At 35.0% G+C, this 25,325-nt stretch overlaps 4 protein-coding genes across 6 annotated transcripts in view; 2 read left to right on the top strand and 2 right to left on the bottom strand.

Annotated features, from left to right (window-relative positions):
- LOC115448475 (RNA-binding protein Musashi homolog Rbp6) overlaps nucleotides 1–958 on the bottom strand; it is a 476,181-nt gene extending 475,223 nt beyond the window's left edge. The window contains exons 1-2 of one of the 3 annotated variants that reach the window (XM_037439533.1): nucleotides 730–958; nucleotides 617–657 (exon numbers count right to left, since the gene is read on the bottom strand). In XM_037439533.1, the coding sequence (XP_037295430.1) occupies nucleotides 617–657; nucleotides 730–788 (100 nt within the window). In that variant the 5' untranslated portion in view covers nucleotides 789–958. The remainder of the gene's footprint in view (nucleotides 1–616; nucleotides 658–729) is intronic. The other 2 variants (XM_037439531.1, XM_037439532.1) reach the window with 2 other exon arrangements.
- Nucleotides 959–2,753: 1,795 nt separating this feature from the next.
- On the bottom strand, nucleotides 2,754–14,243 carry LOC115443481. Its single transcript, XM_030168907.2, has 9 exons — nucleotides 13,649–14,243; nucleotides 12,971–13,174; nucleotides 12,820–12,888; nucleotides 11,783–11,923; nucleotides 11,204–11,410; nucleotides 10,652–10,792; nucleotides 9,370–10,107; nucleotides 8,640–8,866; nucleotides 2,754–7,818 (listed from the first exon to the last, which is right to left on the bottom strand). Exons 1-9 carry the CDS (start codon nucleotides 13,787–13,789, stop codon nucleotides 6,996–6,998), a joined length of 2,691 nt encoding a protein of 896 aa, XP_030024767.1. The 5' UTR covers nucleotides 13,790–14,243; the 3' UTR covers nucleotides 2,754–6,995.
- Nucleotides 14,244–15,245: 1,002 nt separating this feature from the next.
- On the top strand, nucleotides 15,246–18,015 carry LOC115443477 (isocitrate dehydrogenase [NADP] cytoplasmic). Its single transcript, XM_030168900.2, has 2 exons — nucleotides 15,246–15,484; nucleotides 16,625–18,015. Exon 2 carries the CDS (start codon nucleotides 16,636–16,638, stop codon nucleotides 17,860–17,862), a length of 1,227 nt encoding a protein of 408 aa, XP_030024760.1. The 5' UTR covers nucleotides 15,246–15,484; nucleotides 16,625–16,635; the 3' UTR covers nucleotides 17,863–18,015.
- A 6,052-nt stretch (nucleotides 18,016–24,067) lies between these two features.
- The window catches only part of LOC115443476, a 34,463-nt gene continuing 33,205 nt past the window's right edge, over nucleotides 24,068–25,325 (top strand). Inside the window, exon 1 of the mRNA XM_030168899.2 lies at nucleotides 24,068–24,260. Within this exon, the coding sequence (XP_030024759.1) occupies nucleotides 24,204–24,260 (57 nt within the window). The 5' untranslated portion in view covers nucleotides 24,068–24,203. The remainder of the gene's footprint in view (nucleotides 24,261–25,325) is intronic.

Raw genomic sequence — 25,325 nt, 5'->3', positions numbered from 1 at the left:
ATAGTCCTATCCTACCTAAGTACGAGTAACATAAAAGTTGACTAGACGGAAACGCGGCGGTACCGTGCTCTACGTACTCGATTGAGGTTATGTTGTGATAACTGTTTGGGGCAAAAGCCGGCAAGAATGTAACCTGAAATTTACTACCGAATTCGAAGGGCGATAAGAACCAAAATAGCTCGTAAGCGTTTTGTTCGGTGAGGTCGGTAAGTACCGGCGGATGTTGCGCGCGCACCCGGTATGGCCGCCACCGCACACCTGACTGCCGACATACCTCCGTAATATAACTGAATTACGACATATTACACACGTCCACGACATCTTGGAAGCCTTACGAGTCACAAGAATACCAACACGTGTATCACCGCCGCCCGCCGGCAACGGTAACCTCGAAACACATCCAACTCGCGTAATCAGCTGATTACTAAACATTTACCGGTGTTTATGTACGAAAGCCCGTATTTTGTGACTGGAAACGAGCCGCTGACGGTAATTAAACGCCAGAGGAGGCGGTATTTGGCGCTATTAACGACGGTTTGACAATCGCCGGCGGGCGCATCGGATGCACATCAGTCGGCGGCGCAGGAAGAGCGCTGCCGGCGACCGACGAGCGTACCTGGACTAGTCTGCCAGCTGAGCCCTCCGACGAACATCTTCCTGCAAGGTAAACATAGCAATCAGAGGCGGATAACGGAGCGACGGAGAGGTTCTTCCAGACTGAACACGTACCCCGGGTCGTTGGGCACTTCGCCGGGGCTTCGGGTAGCATCCTGGTTCTGGGTCTCCATGGGGCTCGGGCGCCGGCACGCGGGGCGGGCCGGGCGGCGGGCGCACTACGACTACGAACGAGCGACGACGCGGCGGGGACGGCTCCCGGAGTCGCTCGGCTGCACTACCGACTACCGGCACGAGACTGGCGCGCCGCGGCGCACCCCTCCACGCAGCGGCCGCCGCCGCCCGCCGCCCGCCGCCCGCGCGACACCCGCGCCGCTCGCGCCGCCGCATCGATTCATTCACTTCGTACACAATTATTCATACGGCGGGCACGACGGACGCGAGGAACGGCGCGCTGGCACCACCACGTGAGCGCGCGGCACGTGCTCGCGCCCGCCGCTCCCCCGCGCGCCCCGCGCCCCGCGCCCGCAGCGCCCGCACCGCGCGCCTCCCGCCGGCGCCCGCACCGCCCGCGAGCACGCCCACCGCGCACGACCACCCCCGAGCCGTGCCAACAACTTGCGCAAACTTTACCAAAGAAAACTTACAAAAACATCACCCTATAGGTACTTATTAAGCTTCATCAAAACATTTTATTACAACTTTCGCAATATTTCGGTTATATTTAGCAAAGAATGGAAAAACTTTCTTCTAACCACCACTCTTGTAAATACGTCCTACTGATGTTAGTACGATAACGCAACGGATATACATGACATAAAATACGCATCTGAAGAGATGCTGACAATTTTCACATTATAAGAAAATTTTCACCATATATTTCCATAATATACTACTTACTATTGTGATGAAAATTTTAACAAAAATAATTATTAGGAAATAGTGCCGAGCACGTGACTACGATGCGGCGCAGCGCCGCGACGATCACCACGTGCGTAGCTACGCGCTACGATAATTCGCTACGCGCTTGATCGCTACGGGCGTAGAGGGAGGGCCTTATAAATTTACTATTAATCAGAATTCGTAGTACTTACTTAAATACCAAAAACAAAAATGAATGTTTTGTAAAACCTCCTGTTTTGATGAATATTTTATCTAATAAATAAGTATCCTATTTATTGATATGGCAAACCTCCCATAAATCGCGCAAACTTAATTAATCTACATAAAAATAAGTTTACCACCAATACTCGATAGGAAATAGTTTTTGTAATATTCCTTTTACACCTACTATTACCGATTAACCTAGATTATAGATATAACCTAATAATTGTGTACACCCGTGGGATTCGATTTTTTTAAATCAAATCAAGAATCACACAAAAGAATAAAGATAAAGATTTGATTGATAAGTTCGAAAAGACCAAAAAAAAGTCGTCAAACTTTTTAATCCCAAGATTTCTACAACATAACAGATTAAGTAATAATAGAATCCCTTTATTCTTATCTATCAATGGGGTTCGAATCTTTTTTAATGAATTACGAAAATAATCCGCCTATACATCCACAACAATTTTGACAGCAACTGTACTATCTCACTGATTAAGACTTATGCTGTAACTGTCGTAAAATTGAAATAAACTTAACTCTTCTAAGAGTAGCGCGACATCGAAAGCCTGGAGCCCATCTATATGACGATTGACGTGACGTTATGACCCTGATCCTGACATGACGCGTGCCACTATCAATACTACATAATGTTATTTAAATTTTATCATTCAATGACTCTTACAAGACTAAACTAAAGCCTGGAGCCCATTTATATGACGACTGACGTAAAATTATGACCCTGATTCTGAAGACGTGCCACTATGAAGACTACACGTTATTCAAATATTAGTATTCATTTACGATTAAAATACTTTTACAAGACATTAACCCGTGAGTTAAAGCCGCCAATAATTTGCTACATCTCACCATGCGATTGGGCGCATTTCTATAAATTTCCAGATTATAAAATCTACATACGCCACGTGATATAAATGAGTACCAAGCATGAAGTAATAACATACAGTATTATATTAAACATTAACTCTTCCGATAAAAAATAACCCCCATACAATAAAACAAAAACCACGTCTTGCATAGGTAAACAAATCATTTATTTTCTAGTACAATATGCACGCATTAATTTGGTAAGGGTGCCTACACTTACAACCTTGAAATTACAATCACAATCTAGATAAGGAATTGGCTTCAACATTTTTAAATAAAAAAAAAAAAACAAAAACTAAAACACAATCTTCAAGATTCGATAAGTAAAACATAAAAATTAAGTTACAAAAAACATCTTATTCTAGGATTTTTATAATACTTATGTCTTAAGTGCGTAAAACCTGTTTTCGTGAGGTGTTGTTATTTAGCGTGGTTTTGAGAATTAAGTATAATACTGGACACACATGTCCCGTGCCGTTAGTGAATATGTCAATAATAAACAATATTTTTATAAATAAGTGCAGTTCGAATCGTATTCGATATTAGAGCATTTGTTTACCACGTGTGACCAGCAAAATGAATATATTAAAGTCAGTTTATTACTTAAAAACCCTATAAAATAGATATCAATGTCGTTTGCCTAAAATAGAAATACTTATTTCAAAAAACAGTAAACATTTTTCCAACACTTTGTCCCTCATGTTCACACAATAAAGAAATATAACCATAGGTCAGTCGTTATTATTTCATTATATTTTCTATCAAAAATAACATTTTGAATACTAAATAATGTATATAGTAACAATAAGTCATACACTATGTTGTTTTATTTAAATTATGCATTTTTAAATTATATCCAATCAGATTCTGCTACGCTCCTTACATTTAAGTAGATATCTAGTGATCAAAAGAGGCCTTTTGGAAACGCATCTAAACAAGAATAAGTAGAGTCGTAAATCTATCATAAACATTTTGTCCACTAATGGAACACGAACATGGAGTTATGGAAGTTCTAAGAGTTACCAGCTCATTACTAAAAAATAACATTAGAATTACCAACATTCGTCAAAATCTTCATTTATCCACACATTCTGCGGTACCATTTTCAAACATAAAGTATAAAAACATACATCATAAGAACATACATACTACATTTCATAAGACTTTAGATATTGAGATAGTTTACTTAATTCTACATTCTCTATGAAAAAAATTGTACTAAACAGGAAATACTCAATATAAGACAATCCTGTATGGATTTAAAAAAAAAACTATAGCAATACCGCGATGAAAAAACCATTACACTTTGCCATAACAGTAGTTAACCTGCTGTATAATAGCTAAACATTACATAAATAGTTACAATAAAATGGTGAAACAGATAAAGCCTTAACTATTTATTTTACATTCAAACCTCTTTCCAAAATGATTTGCAGAAAATTATTATGAAGTATATTTCACACTACAATATAATTTTTTCAACGGTTGAAAATTCAAATCGATGAACGAGTTATCGTTATTTATTTGTGGATAACGAGTTATCCACAAATAAATAACGATAACTCGTTATATTATTATAAATTCAACAATGTACCAATCAAAATACGTTATCTGGAAGGATGTCATACAAACTTTATTCTGATTGGTCTTTATAACGATTGATACATAGTTAGCGATCGTTATCCATTATTGGTTTCGAACGTAAATCTTACTGGTATTATGAATGCGAAAGTTCGTGAAAATGCATATTTGTTAATAGTAAACACAGAAACAACTGAACGGATTTGGATTTAATTTGGCATACGGGTAGGCGATGTCCTGGATCAACACATGAAGCTATTTTTTATCCCAGTAACTTGCTTCAATGGGAAATTACAGAATATTTAAATCGGTGGTGTCTTAGTGTTTTTACGAGTTGTAATGTGAAAAGCTTTTTACGCGAGCGAAGTCAGGACCGGTTGTTCGTCATTATTATTCTATGGTCTATTTTACTAAGGTAGAGTCAAGAAGCCCATTCCGTCTATGGGACGAAACCATATTTATGTAATTACAGGAGGTCTATTCGAAGGACAGCTTCGATAGCCCTACAGGTAAATCAAAAAATCCCCTATCAAAGCTGTCTTTTGATTAGAACGCCTGTAATTGCAAAAATACTGATTTAGCCCTATAGACGGAATAGGCCCACCTGACCTTGTAAGTATATTATTTTAAATATATTATAGTACGTAAAAGTATGACAGTAGTTATAATACAATATCAACAATATCAGAGTTGTTCAACAATACGAGAATTTATCACAGTAATTAAAAAAATAAAACTCGTCTATTATTTTTGTCAACACAGCCATTTGATACAGACTTAGAAACATAGCATTATGTGCGTATGATGCTGAGAGTAGGTTCATTAAATATTCCCAACCATCATTAATACATAAATAGATTATGAGGCGGAGTACCTAACAAACAAATTTACCTAGTAATATAACTAATTAACTCAATTATTATCTAATACTACCTAATAGTATTGATTATAAAATAACCAATATGTGACTTTGGTAAAGAAAATAATGACAACGCATTTTTTATTCATCTTTAAGATCTGTAACGTAGAGATTAGTTAAAAGGTGTTCATCAAGACCGAAAGTTACTATCCTAATACAAAAGCGTAAAGCATATATTATTTGTATAAACTGAAGCATCCAAACATAGTTTAAATATGTAATCTAAAAATAAGCATATAATTTTAAAATATAACCCAGTCATAACATGTAATTTTTAAATTAGAATTTATTGTTCACAACTTTACTTTTGTAAATATAATGAAAAATATGAATTAATAAAAAAGCAACATAGTATTCGACTACCTTTTTGGTACAAAGTAACAATAATTAGTCAATTTAAATAATAACAAATAGATAATTTAAAGCTTTTAAAGCATTGCGTAAACGCATAATTTTTAAACGAATTTAATTAAATCTGTGATTGCACGCCAAACGCTTTAAGCAGCTAAAATTATAAAAATATTGCCAAACTAAATTGCTACGCATAGACAAAAAAATTAAATAAAATTTAAAAATAATTATATTGCAAATATATAAAAAATAAAGCTTTGATTATAAACACGTAAGCTTTGCGTAGCGCTTGAAAGCAAGCATTGTATATTTTACTAAAAAATAAATTAAATGCACAATAAGTTTTAAGATTTTGGCATAAAATCGATAAAAGTAATTAATAATAACTAACTACTCGTACTTTAAACCATTAGCATTTAGCGGGCCATTACACCTAGACATGTCTAATTTTAACTGAAACACATTTATCGTGCTAAATTTAGACGAACATAGGTGGAGTTAGTTTCTCTATTCATCTTAACACCGAAGACCACTTTAAAGTATAGATAAAATTATCGATGTCAATGGCCCCGAAAATATTTTTTGAGATAGTCAATCGTAGTTAACTTATATATTAAGCGAATAAAATATTGCAAGCATAATACTAAATATAATATGTAATAAATCTACTCAAGCTTGAAATATTTGAGAATCATAGTGATGCGCATTGCCATGTTTATTATCGATATGAGACTAATAATTACTAATCCAACTGTAAAATTACTATTCTTAAAATCTAACTCTGACTACCAAATGACACGACAGCCTAATTTGTACTTGTTCGCAAAAAAATGCACAACCATTAACATTAAAGAGTAGTGCTTAACATTTATATTAAACTTTAAGCTAACATAAGAGGTAGTTTACTTTTAACAGCAAAATATGGCCGCTTAAGGACTTATCTCTTCGTACACACAAAACAAATATTAATCTCACACAGACTATTGACTAACATCATTATGTATTTTTACCAATCTTATTAGTTTTTAAAAGTACTTAACACTTCAATTACCTATTGAATGAAGATTTAGTTACATCTAATAGACTACACAACCACTTACTCCTTTTTTCCCGAAGGGGGAGGCAAAGGTATAACTAGTGCACCCACTTTCCGCAACTGTATTCCGTCCTTTGATGTGATAAGACGCAAAACTATCACCATATTGGTCACAAATTCAAGACAGCGGGCTAATAATAAAAAAAACCCACTGCCCTGCCTCGGGGATCGAACCCGAGAATTCAGCACTGCAGCCGCACCGTAATACAACTACGCCACCGAGACAGTCACAAGATAAATTTATCGACGGTTAAAAGGCTAACTAAAGCGACATTCTTTTGCGACACTGAGTTTTTTACATATTTAAATTCTGTTTTTTTATCTATGTTTTTAAACACAGTGCAAAAATTTTCGAAAAAAAAGTCGCTTGAGTCAATTAACCTTTTAACTGTCGATATGAATTCTATGTGGACTGTATGTGTATACTGTATTTTAGTATCAATTGTTGCCTTGTTGCGCACCGTCGCCTGTAGACGACAACAAGGCAGACAGCGTAGCGTGCGTCGCGCTTAGCGTTCCCGATGTTGGACTTACAATATTGGACGTTGCATGGCCAATATTATGGCTTACGTTATTATGACAAATATTATTAAGCCCAACATTGTTATGCCCAACATTATTGAGTCCAACGTTATTTATAGCATTATTAAGCCCCACATTATTTATCCCAGAGTTGTTATGGGCAACATTTTTAATGCCAGAATTATTATGGGCAACATTATGTCCAACATTATTAGTCAACATACTGCCATTGCCAGAGCTTACAATAGTCACATTAGGAGGTGGTGTTACACCATTGGCAAAGCCGGTTGACAACACTTTCTGTGTGTTGTGCATAACAAACGACTTAGCTGATCCCGTGCTGCCCAAAGTTAGCACTTTTTTCAACATCACTGAAGAATTACACGCGTTATCAATCATATCTTTTGTAGTTGATATACTATCAAAATCTGCTGAGCTAGGGGTAAAAGCAGTACTTATTTTTGGTGTTGTCTGTAATGTCGGTCGTATTGAACTCGTGTTAAACGACACAGCTGAACTGACTGATGTCAAGTTACTTCTGTTGATGATGTTCCGCGATACTATTGCGTTGTGTAGTATGTTACCGGTAGGGAAGGACTTAGAAGAGACGTTCACATACTGTGTAGGAGTGCCAATGATGGTGGCGTTTGATGTGCGAGTGCCAAAACCGATAATAGTGCTTGCCGTACCTTGAGACATCACCGTGCTGAATGTACCTGTTTTTGTGTTGATTGGTATCCTGCAAAAGGAAATATTATTGAACTTGCAGTCTTGTACCTTTTTGTATAATTTGTTTTTCACGAGAAATAGAAAAAAATAAGACGCTATAACATTACCTATATGACGGGTTGCGAGATGTAATCTAAGTCAGGCATAAGCCAGTCTCTGAGACGCCGAGCGTGTCTCGCGCACCAAACAGGCACATCTTATTTTATATACAAAGCCGTCTATTCATAGGTAGGAAAACTACGTGTCAAACCTATTTGTGTGAAATTTATGTCAGACTTAAAAAATATTTAGGAAAAATTGATTTCCACAAATAATTATTCTCGACACTTGTACCATCATGGTTTAGAACCCGACATATTTAGTAGCAATACCGATAACGCAGTCATTATTATTGACAAATAACTATATATGAAAACAAAATAATAGATTGAAGATTTTTTCTAATGCAATATAGTATATGTATTATCTACTTCATAATACCACAACCAATAAAAACTTACCAAAAACAAATTGCAACACAGAAGCATCTTCGGTGGAAAACACGTCACTTAAAAAGCATAAAAAGCAATAAATTAAAATAACATATAAACACATTTTACACAAAAAATAAAGGAAGATAAATTACTTATAAGACAATAAATCGACAGTTTATGTAATATAAAGAAAAAAAACTAGCAATAAAATCTCCAAAACACCAACATTTAAGTAACCAACTCCATAAACTTGTGATAACTTTTCCAAATATTTTGCTGCTCACAGTTATACTTTTACATTTAACATTGCATTACACAGTATACCGCTACCAAGCTTCCAGAACATTCTAACACTCACCCACGTATCATCTGCGATGTAGAACCTGGAATGCTTTGTATGGTGACGGTTGCTTGTGGCAGGTGGTGTATGGTCCTTTGTCCAGCAGGTTGTATGGTAGAACTCGTGTAGTAGTGTACAGTACTGCCGTGGCGCGGCGGCGCGGATATATGAGCCACTGGCACACTATGGATCATACCACTTGTTGTCGATGCTACTGTGATGCATTTGGTTTGGTTGCCTGAGAACTTTAAGCAAATTTATATTAGCGAGAAAACTTGTGGATGTTATACATATGCAATGTTTACCGTGAAAAACACGGCAAGGTAACTTCTGTTATTTTGAAGCTTGCAGTGCTTGCGGCGAGTGGTACTTGTATAGAATTATTGAAATATTGCCGTTAGTGTAAACGCATCTAGAGTTTTTGAGCATTAAATAATTGGAAGAACATACTAGTCTAAACTTAGATTTAAATAGAATATTATTATGAGCAACAATGTAAAATATTATTAAGGACAAATATTATTTAAAATACTGCTCAGCAAAAAACCTACATGCAGACGAAAATAAAATGTTTCTAATTGTATGTCGAGGCTGCTAGAGTACATTTTACATGAACGCAATTAGTGTGTCTATCTGCTAGCCTACACTATTAATCGCATCTTTAGAATCCTTGTAATCAAAATATTTATTTGTAATCTAAATGCTGGTATTATTACATAAAGTTATCGTGAAGTATATTTATACTTACATTGTTTGTGTTGAGAGTAGTTCCCAAATCGAATTCGTCGCCAACTAACGTAATGGTATCTGGATTAGCTCCTGTCAATTTCTCTATGGTCTTTCTCGCGTCAGCATCGCTCTCTATATTCCCAAGGTTTCTACTCAAAAATTCTATGTCAGCTTCCAACAAACCGTCAACCAAATCGTTTTGTTCGTCATTTTGCTTGCAAAGAGCGAAAGCGTCATCATTCTCCAACTTGATATCTTCGACTTTTATTTCGTCCATATTTATGTCATCTATGCTTTCAACTTTAATGTCTACTTCAAGGTCCTCAACTTTGATTCCTTCAACTTTAATTTCATCAAGATCTTCAACCTTTATGTGATCGACTTTAATATCGTCAATATCTTCGACTTTTATATCCGCAAAATCAGTATCCTCCTTCATCGTTGGAACATCAGAGAAATCTTTAGTATTGTCAGTAGTTGTGATATTGTATGCGTTGAAATTAGTATTATCAAACGCATCTTGTTGCAGAGTAAGTTTCTCATCTTTATATTTGTCTTCTTCTAGTAGATTACTTGATGAAGCTAGGGGACTGTCCGCATTACTAAGATCTCCGCTCAGAGCTCTTTTTAGTACATAAGATTTGATTTTTCTTAGCATGAATAATGGAACTTTAAAACCAGTTAATTCGCCAAGCATTGGCAATGAAGTATGTTTGTACGCTTCGCTGTTTGCAAGCTCTTCAATGTCCTCCAAAACCTACAAAAATAAAGTGTCGTTCTTAAAAGTAGTAAAAAACAAATGATAATCCAAGAAGGCTGATAATTTATAAAGAAAATTCTTGTATAATGTTCATTCGTACGTAGATCTAGTATGGGTTCATTCAATGCCAGGCCTACCAAGTCCATCAGTGTGAGCGTTGATAGCATGACAAAGCGTTTCGACCTGATGAAACATGGCCATTAATGTAACGAACATTCAGATAGTTTCGAATTAACGTCCCGCCCGAACTTGCTTGGCATCGGCGATTTATCTGCGGAGCGAGCCTGTGGCATGACGAATATGATAGCGTCATCACTCATGTGAACCGAGATCTTTTAGTGGATATTCAATACTTGATGGTCCAGGGTGATTTTGTCTCGCAATAGATTCAATTTGTGACATTAAAGGGTTGTCTGGTTACATTAACAAATTAAATGATTTATGATCAGAGAGATGAACCAAACGAGCTTTAAGAGTTTTACCTAAATTTAAGTGAACTAGAGAAAAGGGCGTTGTAAGTGTATAAAATTAAAAAATATACCATAATGTAAGTTTTTCCGCCAACAGCATTCACCAAATTGTGACAAGCAATCCACTCCTTATCCACAGTGTCAGCTGGGTATCTGAGTAGCCCGGCATGTCTAGTGTACAAACGCCCGCGGGAATTTCCCAGGCCGAGGACCTAGAATTAACCAACGTAAATTTTATTATAATATTAGCAGATCATACCTATATCTTTTCCATCATACTCCGAAATCTGTACAATAGTTCTTGAGTTTATCACATTCAGGGTTATACAATTCATGGACAGATGCACCAAGGGGACTTTGTTTTATTATTAAAAAGAGTGAAAGCGAGTCCAAATTTATATCAAACCATTATTTTAATATAATCACTAGGGTTTGTTCAGGGATATGTATCGTACAATTATTTATCATAAATAAAAGTTTCTTCTTAGTGAAACAATTTCCAGGATCAAAACAATAGACATTAGTGTGTTGCAACAAAACTTGTTTAGCTTTATATTACACATTTCTACTAAGTATATACTTAGATAAAGACATTTTGAAATCAAATATATTTAAAAAATTACCTTATGAGCATGTGACCCCATGATAAACAATGTATCTTGAGTCAGTCTCTCTGGATTCCACTTCTCTGGATCGCGGATAGCTGGTGAAGGTAATGGAGAAGATGATTCACTATCTGGATTCTCTTCTTGTTTTATCTTTTTACGTTTCACAATAAACTCTGAATCACACTCATTCTCTTTCCGCTTGCTTTGCAGTGGACTCTGCAACTGATTTAATTAAAATCTCATTAATAAAGTGTCAATTTTGTGTAACATATTAGCAACAAACGTTATAACTAGTTAACTATATATATTTACTTTGAGCACCATCTAGCATTCTACTCTACTGATCAATTTACATTTACACCATATGCAATGGATTACTTTGATTGAATACACATATGTACCAAAAAAATTGTCCACATGGAGTGCAGACATTGGTTTCTAGAAACCCTTATCTGAATTGATAGCAGCCTCGGTTTGATTAAGTGTTTTAAAAAAACACTGGTTGTAGCAATATTGTAACCACCAGATATATAAAAAAATCATTTACTAAATTGTCCTTCAAAAACAAAATAAACCAAAGAACTGCATACTTACATTATTCTGTTTAGTAAACCTCGAATCTGTGCTATTACTGGATTCAGAGTCACTATTTTCATATGAAGACTGCACCGGTCGTGGCGGCGTCGTATACAATAGGCGAGTGGCATCCAACATAGCCCTACAGACGGCACGTACCTGAATAATAAAACATTTGTCATATTTAGAAAGTTCATAAAACATTCCAAAGAAATAAATTCCTTTTTTTCATACTATTAACAATAAAAATATAGTATTTTGTTAATGAACAACTACAAATCTAACGAATTAGATTTCCATTTTTCCTTTTTTATTTGGTACAATTAGGTTTCATAGCTTTAGCAAAAATGTGAATTATTTGCTAATAATTCATTAAGAATCCTAAAGTTCGTTAAAATGAATGACCCCAAGAATGCTTATAAAAATAATCACCTATACAGGCTACATTCATTCCTAATAAAATGCTTAGCTTATTTTATAATGCAAGAATGCTTGTGTAAGATGTAGGCCCTGTAATTTTTTTGTTTTATTCACAAAACTGATGTTCAAACATACATGCTATAAGTAAAAGGTATGAAGCAGTAAAATAATTTTGTATACATCTACTAGATGTGAATTTGACATCCACTAGGTATTCTTAGTGAGTTACTTAAACAATAATATTAATCAAGTTAGTGCTTCAATTTAAGAATTTTTCTTTTGTAGTGTTACAACTGTGCTAAACATTTTATATGATATATATCCCGATATTTAGTCCTGTTTATAGTACATAAATACCAAAGTCAATATCCTTCCAATCCATTTTTATAAATGTAAAAGTAATTGTCTCATGGGTGAACCACTGAACCAACTTCGGTTGGTATGAAAACAGTTTGAAACCCTGGGTCGGCCATAGGCAAAATTTATCAGGGGAAAATACATGAAAGGTCATTTCCCTGGAATGTTTTCAAGTAATATTATGAATAAGGATGATATTATTGTCTTCGTTAATTCCCTTATGACAATTTTATTAATCAAAGTAATTTATATTCATACTTATATAATTTATTTATTACCTGATCCTCACTCACAGATTCATCACCCAAATTTAGTCTTATGTTATTCACAGCAGGAACAAAGAATTTCTGAAAACAGTAACAAAATATTTCAATACAAATTTGACATAAATTGAATATCAACATTAAATAACTCATATAATATACCCACCTCCAAATACTTTTTGATGACTTGATCAATTTCTCTTGTGACTGCAGACTGTATGGTTTGCCGTAACATATCAAGTGACTTGTTAGCACTTGCCCGAAACTCTGCAATGGGGCGTGAATGAGGCTGCACTGGGCCTGGCAAACTGAATCGTCTGTGCATAGCTGCCAGCGTGTTTATAGCAATCTGCCGAGATATGGGTTGCTTCTGAAATAAAACCATTTTTGTCCCTAATTATATATTGAATTGAATATGATTAAATAAAAATATAAAATTGCCTTAATATTATGATTCTTTCACATGTCTGAATATGCTTATAAGTAATAAAATATAATGCATGTCTTTGCATGAATGTAAGACAAGACTCAAGGCAAATCACAATAATATAATCTTAGAAATATAAAATACAAGGATCTAAGAACTACTAATAAAATTTTCTAGGAGTTTCGGAGTCGTCAATGGGATAATATAACAGAAATCTTATTGGATTTAGTCTAGAATTAGTTTGAATCATTACATTCTATGTTTTCTGTGAGCAAACATACATATTAAAGTTATTTTTAAATGTTACTAATTTATAATCCGTAGTACCCAATTACTTTGAAAATACAGCTTTAAATAACTAGTTTCAGCATAAATATTCAAAATGGGGAGGAGTTTAAAAATTTTAAGTCCTCTTACCGTCTGCATATTAATGTTTGCACTTGATCGAACGGTTATAGTCTTATTGGGAGCTTGAAAACTCCATGAACAATTGGAATTTTCAGAAATCGTATTTTGTTGCGTCGTTTCTATGTTACTCCAATTCTTTTGCACCACCATTTCGGATCGATTTATGAAATGTATACAAAATTGTTCATGTTATAATAATTTTGGATCATTCCAGAACATTATTGAGCTACATGTTATTATTAAGTCCAGCTATTTAATTCACGTTATGTATGAAACACGGAAAAATTTATTATTGTTCATAAAAATAAATACTATTTTTCATGGACGTGTATAATGCTAAGTACACGCTAGTACACACTAGTGATGTAACGAATATTGCGCTGCTTGGATATTGCATATTCGTGAATACGAATATTCATCTCCGTACACCAATATTCGCGAATAAGAATACTAATATATGCTACTTATTTTATAGGCCCGATGCTTAGCTGTAACGTATTATCTGTATTTGTAACATGAAAATTCTTAAATTTTAGTTCCAGCAACCTTTTTTTGGTCTAAAAATTACCATTTCGTTTGTAAACCCCTCAGATAAACGCTGTAACGTTTGTAAGCAGGGACGTTATGGATATGAAATTTCGGATATGGATATAGGAATAAAATTATATCGGTTTCGGATACGGTTACGGATATGTAATTATTTCGGATTATCCGTTAGTTTCGGATAGTTTCGGTTACGGATATTAGATTAGTAGGGCGACGATTACTAACTATCGTTCGTCGTCATCGTCGATTATTAATTATTGATGAACTAATTGGGGGACATGGGTGTTCGGAAAACCTCTGTATTTTAATTTAACATGAAGTTTCAGTCAAGTTACCACCTCCTCTCCGTAAAAAGTTTTTATCACTTATCTTGATCAAAAAATGTCCAAATTAAAGTACATACTTTGGACGCATTTTGTCCTTATAAATCAATTTAATACGTAACACACCACTATTTATTCACTTTTTTAAATAAGTACCTATTTGTAAATAAAAAAAATACTATTTATGATGCGTGCGTTTTGAAGGGAAACCAGAGTTATACTATTTATGAATGAGTTTATGTTATGATTAGAAATTACAAACAAACTACATATACAAGATGGCGTGTGAGCGGTGACCAAAAACCTGCCGAAACATATTATCCGTAACTCATCCAAAACTTTTTTAACGGATACGGTGTAAGCGTACCGTACGTAACCGTAAGGTTACGGATATATTTTTATTTCGGAAATCCGATAGTTTCGGTTACGGTTACAGAGCTCCATAACATCCCTATTTGTAAGTGCTGCCAATTTTAAAAATACGTATTCTTTTCTGAGATATTTTTATATTCCTAACACGACAAATCTGTATAAATATCTGCATCCATTTTAAACATGTATCGTGTGCATCTATATAAATACAGATAAATCTGTATACCTGCTAGCACATAGAAGCCACATCCTTTATATAATAATTTATCTGAGGTATTTTTAGATTTCATAAAAAAATGTACACTTGACAGATCACAATTATCAATTTGACATATTTTGTCAAGTACGGCATCTTGCTATTCTGACTTTCCATATATATTATAATTCTCTTTGATTCTGACATTCGATTCTTGTCTCATAATTTCTATTTAGCCCCGTTACTCGCGTCTCGCTACCTATTTTTCACAGTGCAGTCCGCAACCCGCTAGCAGTAGATAGTCACTATCATTTACTATCCGACATCAGTTTTTATTGTACTGTACATTTGGTCGGACGGATTTCGGCCATTTCTTTTTATATTTTAGAACTAGTGATTTTTTATAAGGTGAGTTACAAATGTATTATTTGTTAACACATCTTATATCGATGGTTTTGCATATTGCTGTTGGTTAGTGGAAATGTTTGCACCTCGTAAGCCTACTGAACTTTGTACCATACAGTTAACAAATAACAGTAAACCTGCTTTCAAGGTTCTATTACGCATCCTATACAATTACTAAAATAATTTAATATTACATTACATCCTAAAAATATAATTATTCTATACTCTTTAATAATGTTACATTTGAGTAAGGATTTCTAATATTACATCTTATTAAGGCTAAATAATATTGAGAAACTTTACAGCAAAAAAACTGTGGAATTCTTCTAGATCAATGGTAATATATGTATGCTAATTAGTAACCTCCACTTGTTTCCTGTAAATTTGAATGATACTCAAGGCAAGAACTAGACTGATTTAAAAATAATTAACAGTTCTAGAAAAAGATGTGTAAAATATTTAATGTCTATAAAATATAATAGTATTATACCTTCCTATATCCTATATAGTCTATTTATAAACATCTACCTGTGCAATATTTCTAAATTTATATATTGAATATTGTGGGTGTGGCTCTATTAACATTACAATTTAAATCTAAAATTATTGTATCTAAATTGGTTAATACTATTACATTGTTAACCAATCAACATGTATCTACTCATTTACTCAAATGCTCATTCATTTATTTATAAATGTGTATTTGTGACAGAAGCCATCTATTAGACATTAATATTCCTATTGGAATTTGGACTTAGATAATTCTTAAAAGTAATACTTTTGTAATATTAGTGCTCATACCTGTAACTGGGTAGGCAGAAGTGAATGTGACAATCAAATTGCACTTTACCAGCCTTATCTATTTGAGATAAAATATCTCTTATATTTGAATACCTCAAATATGATATCTTTACAATATATAGTATAAAAATTGATAAGTTAAAACCACATGATTGCCACAAACCCAGAGGATTGCATTTTTTACTTGCATAATTTCTCATGTTATCTATATTGGCCATTTTAATTATAGCATAGATGTTTTTTTGTGATAACTCATTGAATACCTCAACATAATAAGTATGGCTGTTGACCTTTGCCTTTGAGTTTTTACGTAAACTCACTCGAAAATATTTTTAATTTCAGATTCTTTAAAGATGTCGAAGATCAAGGCTGGACCCGTAGTTGACATCTTGGGTGATGAGATGACAAGAATCATCTGGGATCTCATAAAAGAAAAACTCATTCTTCCATTTTTAGATATTGAACTGCATGTGTATGACTTAGGTATGGAGAACCGTGATCAAACTGATGACCAAGTCACAATTGACTGTGCTAATGCTGTCAAGAAGTACAATGTTGGTATCAAATGCGCCACAATCACCCCTGATGAGAAGAGAGTAGAGGAATTCAAGTTGAAGAAAATGTGGAAGAGTCCCAACGGTACTATCCGTAACATTCTTGGAGGTACTGTATTTAGGGAGGCAATTATTTGCAAGAATATTCCTCGTCTTGTCACTGGCTGGGAGAAGCCTATCATCATCGGTCGTCATGCGCATGCTGACCAGTACAAGGCGACAGACTTTGTTGTACCTGGTGAAGGTAAATTGGAGCTAATTTTCACACCACCATCTGGGGAGCCGATTAGGCATGTTGTTAATGAGTACAAAGGTCCTGGTGTAGCTCTGGGTATGTTCAACACTGATGCATCAATTGTTGATTTTGCTCATTCATCATTTAAGTATGCCTTGGAAAGGAAATATCCTCTGTACCTGAGCACTAAGAACACAATCCTCAAGAAGTATGATGGCCGTTTCAAGGATATCTTCCAAGACATCTATGACAAGGAATACAAATCTCAGTTTGAAGCTGCTGGTATCTGGTATGAGCACAGGCTTATTGATGACATGGTAGCTTATGCCATGAAATCAGAAGGTGGTTTTGTATGGGCATGCAAGAACTATGATGGAGATGTTCAATCTGACTCTGTTGCCCAGGGTTATGGTTCTCTTGGTCTTATGACATCGGTGCTTATTTGTCCTGATGGTAAAACTGTGGAAGCCGAGGCTGCCCATGGTACTGTCACCAGACACTACCGCTTCTACCAGCAAGGAAAGGAGACATCCACCAATCCCATCGCCTCTATTTTCGCTTGGACCAGAGGCCTCCTTCACCGTGCCAAGCTAGACAATAATAACGAACTTAAAAACTTCGCCGAAACACTAGAAAAGGTGTGCATCGACACTATTGAGTCTGGTGTGATGACCAAGGACCTTGCTATTTGCATCAAGGGAATGAGCAATGTGAAGAGATCTGACTATTATGAAACATTTGAGTTTATGGACAAACTCGCCGAAAACCTAAAAGCCGCCTTAGGAAAATGACTACATCACAAGAAGAAATGTAGTTTGTGAAACTATATACTTAACTTTTTACTCGACAGTAATCTTTATTACAAAGGAATAAGGGTATTTTGTATTTGAAGCATTTATTTATTAATATTTATTACCGTAATAAATGCATTTTTGATTATCTAAGTATTCTACTTATTTGAATTAAGCAATGTCATGTCGCTATCTAATTAAAAATTATAATTCGGGTATTGTTTTCTGTAAGAGCGCACCAATACCTACCTATTTGTCGTTATCGTTGAAATAATACACAAACCCCGCTTTTAGTTGTGGTCTGATAAAACAACTAGATAACATTTCGCTTCAATTTTAGTGATAATTTATTATGACAAATATTGTTTTAGGGATCCATATTGAATAAACATAAAATGAAAATACGTTATATGCGCTGCTATATCATTTTCAAATATAGATTTATTATTTGGGTACACTATAAAATAATAATTATATTTATTGCGAAAGATATTATGATTCTATTTACACGAAATACAATATAAAATTTTGTGAGGTACTTATCTACATAGTTTTTCTTTGTAAAATTTTACTTGTACTGCCTCGGTGACATGGTTGTATTGCGTCTTCGGTATGACAATCCTCTGAGGTTCCGGATTAGAAACCGGGTTGGGAGAGTCATATATTGTACAGTCATGTAGTCTAGAATTAGTGCCCGATATGACCATAGGCTCGTCCCAACACATCATGGGACTGAACACACATGGCTAAAAGTGGGTACACGGGTTGCAATCCCTCCCAACCATTCGGAGATAAAGGAGTAATGTGTTTGTTTCGAATAAGTATTTTTATTGGGTCTATATTGATACCTATTTAAAAGAGTATATACTAGGAATTTAATTTTATTCAACACAAATGTCTACGGAATTCTTATTATGCATACATTTTTATATTTATTTAAAATATGAGGTTTTTGCGAATTAGCATTTGACATCGTATTTACATAATCTTTTTGTCTCGTGCGAGATAGTGGCTGTACTCCGTGCTGTTTGAATAATTGTCCCTCATTCGTGGATATTGTTATTGAGAAGACTAAATCATAAATAACTTACTTAAAATTTGCAGTATTGTATAGCAAGTTTGATTTAATTTGTTAATATTTAGAAAACATGAACTACTGAGATTGCCGTGGAATGCTACGCAGTGCTTGCAATACTAATTCCTGGTTTGTGTTGCTACTGTTTATGGGTGATCATATCGCTTAGCACCAGGATAACGCGTAACCGCCTTACTCGGCTCATTTAGTTCTTCAAAAAATGTATTAAATATTTTGCCAACTCGGAATTTTAAATTACTATAGGATTTTCTCATCATCACTGAGCCTCGGTGGCGTAATTGTAATGCGTACATGGTACGAGTACATCTACCACGCTGAGGTCCTGGGTTCGATCCCCAGTTGGACCAAAAATAATTGTAACTGGGTTTTTCTGTCTTAAAAATAACTCAGTCGCAGCTCGGCGTCAGGAAGTTGACGCTGATACCCCCGTGCCTTGGAAAGCTTATAAAGCCGTTGATCTTGCGCCTGATCTCTCTCCGTTCTCATCCTGCTATGCAGGTTAAGAAATAGAGAGTGTACTGTGTATTGTGCACACACTTGCGCACTATAATATTTCCTGCGTAACTGGGGATGGTCTCAGTCGAGATTGGTTGCCATGGCCGAAATTCGGTTAGAAAATTCATTCAATCACATCCTCGTGGATCTAAAAAAAATGGTTCTAAAAGAAAATTTGATGCAAAATTGCTTTTTATATATTCATTACGCAATTAAATCTATAAAAAAGATGATCTACTTAATGTGTGTGCGATAGAGCATTACGCGGCATGACTTACGTGGTATTTGATATAGATAATGATTTAGAAAATCATTTTTATTTTTTCATCAACTGATACGACCGCATTTATTGGTCTTATTATTAGGTAATGTCGTCAGGCCAAATATCCTACCAAATAGGTACTTACCAAATAATAAAAGGCCAATAGTAATTTAATCAAAAACGTTGTGACTTGTGTAGGAACTTACTGCCTTTTTAGTTGGCTACCTTAGAATGCTAGTAAACTGTTAACAAATTTTATATCATAAATAATACTTATGTGGATATCTTTTATATCAGTATAGGGGTTATTTTAATAGCATAAGGTAAATCATGTAATGTGTCACAAAAATAATCATGATAATATTTACAATTAGACCAGATAACTCGATAGTAGGTCTTGGTAATTTTAGATTCCGTATGGAATTGTTTGAACCTTGTCGATTTGAACCACACCAAAACACGAGCCAGCGTGTTCGCCGCAAAGAAAACTTTCGTGAAGCGTTCTGTTAATTTCAATTTAAGTACATCTGCAATTCTAAGTTATAATAAAAGACATATTATGTATAAAATGTATGACGCTTTTTGATAAAGTTCCGAAACACAGCGGTATAGTAAATACGTAAGTATATATAAAAATATGTACTTCCTGATAAAACTACAGTTTTTTTCCGGACCGCATATTTTACGCAGCGTTCATAAGGTGAAGCGATAATTCAGAACCTTTCTACTTCGATGAGTCTTAAAATTTATTTAAAAATATTGTGGGTATCTACAGCGAGGTATCTATTACTAATTCCCTTGGTTCATGATACACAAAGAAACCATATATTGCATCGCGGTTTATTTGTAGGTAAGAGGTACCGTTATAAAGTTGACAATATTGAATGTCCGAACTTTGAAAGTATTATCTGCCGATATATATGCACTACGTACATTGGATTTCACTGCTTTGTAATTTGCTACTTTAATTTTAATAAACAAAGCCCATTTATACAAAATATTTTTGCACGACTTAAACAAAATCATTTTCAGAACCTCTCAATTGCAAGGCTATGCGTACTAATCGTGCGTCTTTCCATTTGTTTAAACTGAACGTTAAATAAACAATGAGACAATTGAGGCAAGAATTGCATGATGCGGCCTCGATAATGAGAGTTTTCTGTAATATCGTCGCAAGCAAATATATATATATATGAATCAAACTTTAAAAAAATCCTGTTACAAAATGGAAAGATAGTTTTTATGATACACAATGTATAAACATAACTATAGATTTTCATAGCATCTTGTGAGTTCTGTAAATACATTAGGAATATATTTTTCAATTATGTAGCGTTCCATTCTGCTAATTCTCAATTGCACTTTCCTTTCGAAATTAATAATAGGTACGCCATCCCTTTTCATAAAATAGGTAGATATTCTCATAAGGTACCTATTTATCCTTAAATATTCGTTTTATGACGTAAAGCTAATACCGGAGACATTTATTCTTTTCATGAAACCGACCTAAATTTTATTTGCTCGAACTGGGATTCGAACCACACTATGTCTGTAGACATGGCATTTACACAATACCAGGAAATCAATGGGTGATAATATACACTGATGTCAAGTGCATACCAACATAATTCATAAAAGTCAAAGATCAATTACCTACCTTAAACTTTATATAAAATGCCGATTTAAGAATACCACAGAAATTCGCATGAAAATCCAAAAATAGTTATAATCAATCATTTGCCACTTAAAATGTCAAACCGACATACACTGTGTGGAATAACGGACACTATTGGCGATCAATTACTCTAATGGCTATTTAATTATCAACAAGAAAAACTTCGAAGAAACCTAAATACCTTTGGAACAATATTGTATTTTATATAGGTACTTACTGAGCTTTTTAATTGCGAGGGCCGCTTGGGCAGGAACCAATGATAAAAGAAGTATAGTCAATGGCAGGAACACAATAATTTGTCTATTTCTATTGTCAAGTAGCAGTATGCAAGCACTATTTCCTACAAATTTTAAGGGCATGGTAGCCAGTATAAAGATAAGTTTTTCCGGGATAAAGGTCCCGCTTTATATTTTCCCAGGATAAGAAGTAGCCTATAGCACTTAGGAGTAATTTAGCTTCGTTTTAATGAAAGAATTTTCGAATTCGGTTCAGTAGTTCTAGAGATTAGCCCCTATGAACATACATATTAGTATAAACGTTTGACAACTAACGTCTCAACGTGTCTAGTCGACTACTACGCAGTGCTTTGTAATTGAAAGTTCAGGTGGATAGTACAGGCGAAGTGTCCATATAAGCCGATTCCTGCCGGCTTCCCTGTATGTAGAACTCATGTTGAATCTAATTACGATTAAAACGATTTGCAGCCTGCAGTCATGCATATGATGTTTCATGTACCTATATGATGTCGGGTTCACTTTCGGAAAATTTCCCCTTTCGCCACTGGTGGACAGTGATCATTTTACTTATAGGCGGTCACGATACTTATTATCAGGTAAATGGTTATTACTATTGCCTATAAACAGTATGAATATGCCATACGATAAGTTTTACTATGCTCCTGACTGCCTCGGTGGCGCAGTTGTATTACTATACGACTGCAGTGCTGAGGTTTCGGGTTCGATCCCCGGTTCGGGCAAAATTATATTAGGATTTCTACTTAACATCATCTCGGAGTCCGGATTTTGTGCGCGATATGGCAACAGGTTCGCCCTCTAACGTGGGATACAAATAGCGGAAAGTCGACGCACCCATGCGCCTCTGCCTACCCCTTTGGGGATAAAAGCCTTCGGGATAAATGTCTGTATGTGTGTGTAAGTCATACTATAGTTTGGACAAAACTGTCCACATGTTGACTCTACCACACAATGCGACAATCCCATATTACGAGATAAGATCAGAAAAATGACAATGATGATAAACTCGAATCGCGCGCATTCGCAGCGCGCGATTATTATCTTCATCACATGTATAATTTTTAAGTAGGTCTTAGTTAAATGGCCCACGTCTTTTCCTTAAGTTCTTTTTTTGCTTGTCATGCCCATGATACCATTAGTGAAACGTTAGTATTAGTTGGTCACAGGACGATAAAACATAATGTGCGCTGTAAGCGCTCACAAGAATGTGATTCCGACATTTTAAGAAAGGAACAAGAATTCTAAATGGAAAAAATAATACACCTAAATAAATTATTTTTATACTTAGTGTGAAATCGCAAAATCCGTTTTTAAGTCGACTCTTCCATAACAACCCAGTTTCTTATAATTGTGTGAATCACAATCGTCAAAGGGCTATTGTTTAGAATGTTTACTTTAATCATGAGGTATTTTTTACATGAGAGGCCTATGTATCTCTGTCACGGATAAAAAAATAACTGTACCTCGTATTTACTAGAAATTTGTAAAGATTAGAAGCATAACCATTAAGTACAAAGTCGTGGCAGAATATGCGTAATTATGTGATTAGAGTGCGCATATAGGAATGTAAGTATTTGTCAATGCGTGTTTTGTCGCGATACTACGTCGCAAGGATTGCCCCGACTACACCTAGGGAATCGCGTCGAAAAGTTTTCATTACGTTGCCGTTTGAGTGCTGGTTACGCAGATTCACATTTTATACAGATGCAGACTCCTTAAAAAGATATTTTTAGAAATATTCGTCAGTGAAACGTGCTACACGTTACTTGTACCTACAATAAAATGAGAAATTCATGGGTAAAAAACCAGTCCTAAATTTTACGATGGGTGGATTGGCTTTAAAAAACGTACCTACCTTTATCCATAATAAACATTCCTTAAAAGATATATTAATTAAATACCTGGCTAGAAATTCCAAACGTAATGATATATTGGCAGAATTATAAAAAACGTGGCCAGCCTAGGGAATTTGTGCTCGATATGATGATTGGCTTGCCTCCTATTACACCGAGGCACGGAAATAAGCACGACTCGACATGAGTGCACTAGTTACACCTCTATATCTAATGGGTTTATAAATTCATAAGATGTAATGTATATGAAACATGGGAGATACGTCGCCTACTAAATTTATAATTTTAACAACAGAATCTAACTTATTTATATAGAATATCGTTGCTTATAAAGAAATCAATCTCCAATACTGAATGTAAATATAAAAAACGTTCACATTTCATTCACATTGTAAATCGTTTTCATTTTTCTATTACGACGATTCCCTCTGCGGCAAATCATCAAATAACTTTTCTTAGTGAATTACCGGAGGCGGTTGGCGGTTTCCCCTACAGATTGTCCCTCCCGCGACTCATTCCTCCCTCGAATGGAGTGGGCCATTCAGCGACGGTTCGCGAAGCTCTCACTCACGGTGCTTTGCGCCGTTGCTTCAGTTTGGCGGGTTTAGCGTCAGTCAACAGCCGTGCGCGAGTGGTCACCATTGGCGGGAACCAAGCCGCGTAACCTTACGGATTAAAAACTCGATTTTATGTGGATATCGTGGAAATGTACGTAAATATGAAGTCGACGAACAAGCAGTGGCTCTTCGTTATATCTGTCATGGTAAGAAAGTTTTGTTTACGCAATATTGACCTTGGTATTTTCAGGTGTTTTACTATTTTATAGTAATGAAAATTTTCTGAATATTAATGATTGCATTATAAATATAAAATAGAAGGTTTCGAAGATGTAAGTTAAGTATATGCTCTAAGTAGAGTTCATATTAAACTGGGTTCAATTTTAGAAAAGGTTCATATTTTTTTTAATACATAGATAAATGAAAATTGATGAAAAATAGAAAAAAATAATAGTAGGTACCTAATAAAAATGTAATATTATAGTAATTGGAGTGACTTATAAGTTAAATGAAGATATTTTTATCGATATTTATGATGCGAAGGTAAGATTGTTTCCTTGTTTCCGATATTACTTCATGTAAGATTTCACAAGTGATAGGTAAATTTTCCATGTCAAAGTGTGATACATTTCATTTAAAAACACTTGTCAGTTTTGGAGCACGATTTATCAACGTTTTATGAAAATCAATAAAATTATGCTATCTATATATTTGAAATTTCTTGATATTTTAAATTATAATAATTACTATTATTGAAATATAGGCAACAGAATATAATTGTTTATCAAGTTTATTTACCTTCAGTAAATTTACAAAATATTCACACCTGTGTAAGTATACGAACTTCAGAAAATACTGACTGTACGAGTTGCCATAAAAATAAAATTACAATTCTCAGAATCAAACCGAAAGATCCGAAAACCCACACGGCGGAACAATTATTATGAATTTGCATATTTTTGCAGTTTAATCCATATCGTCGGTTGTTTATAGTGCTGAGCTTACATTTTTACAAGTTGTATGTTCGTAAGTATTTAATCCCATTACCATAATATGATAAGTATCGGCGCGTCCACTAACTGTAACCGTTGCATCACAGCCAAATCAAACTCCGCCCAGAAGCGCTCAGTTCATTTGCTTTGACGACGAACTTACAGATCGCATACACATCGGAATCGCTGTTAGGGCGTAGCCAGATGCATGCGCCGATCGAGAACCGCTAGCTTGCCATATCAATTACTAGCGCCGCTCGGCTGAACCCAATTACTGGC

Source organism: Manduca sexta, chromosome 17 (assembly GCF_014839805.1).
Source record: "Manduca sexta isolate Smith_Timp_Sample1 chromosome 17, JHU_Msex_v1.0, whole genome shotgun sequence".
Classification (NCBI taxonomy): Eukaryota; Metazoa; Arthropoda; class Insecta; order Lepidoptera; family Sphingidae; genus Manduca; species Manduca sexta.
Note: the sequence above shows the minus strand (reverse complement) of the source record. Positions and strands in the feature narration are given on the sequence as shown.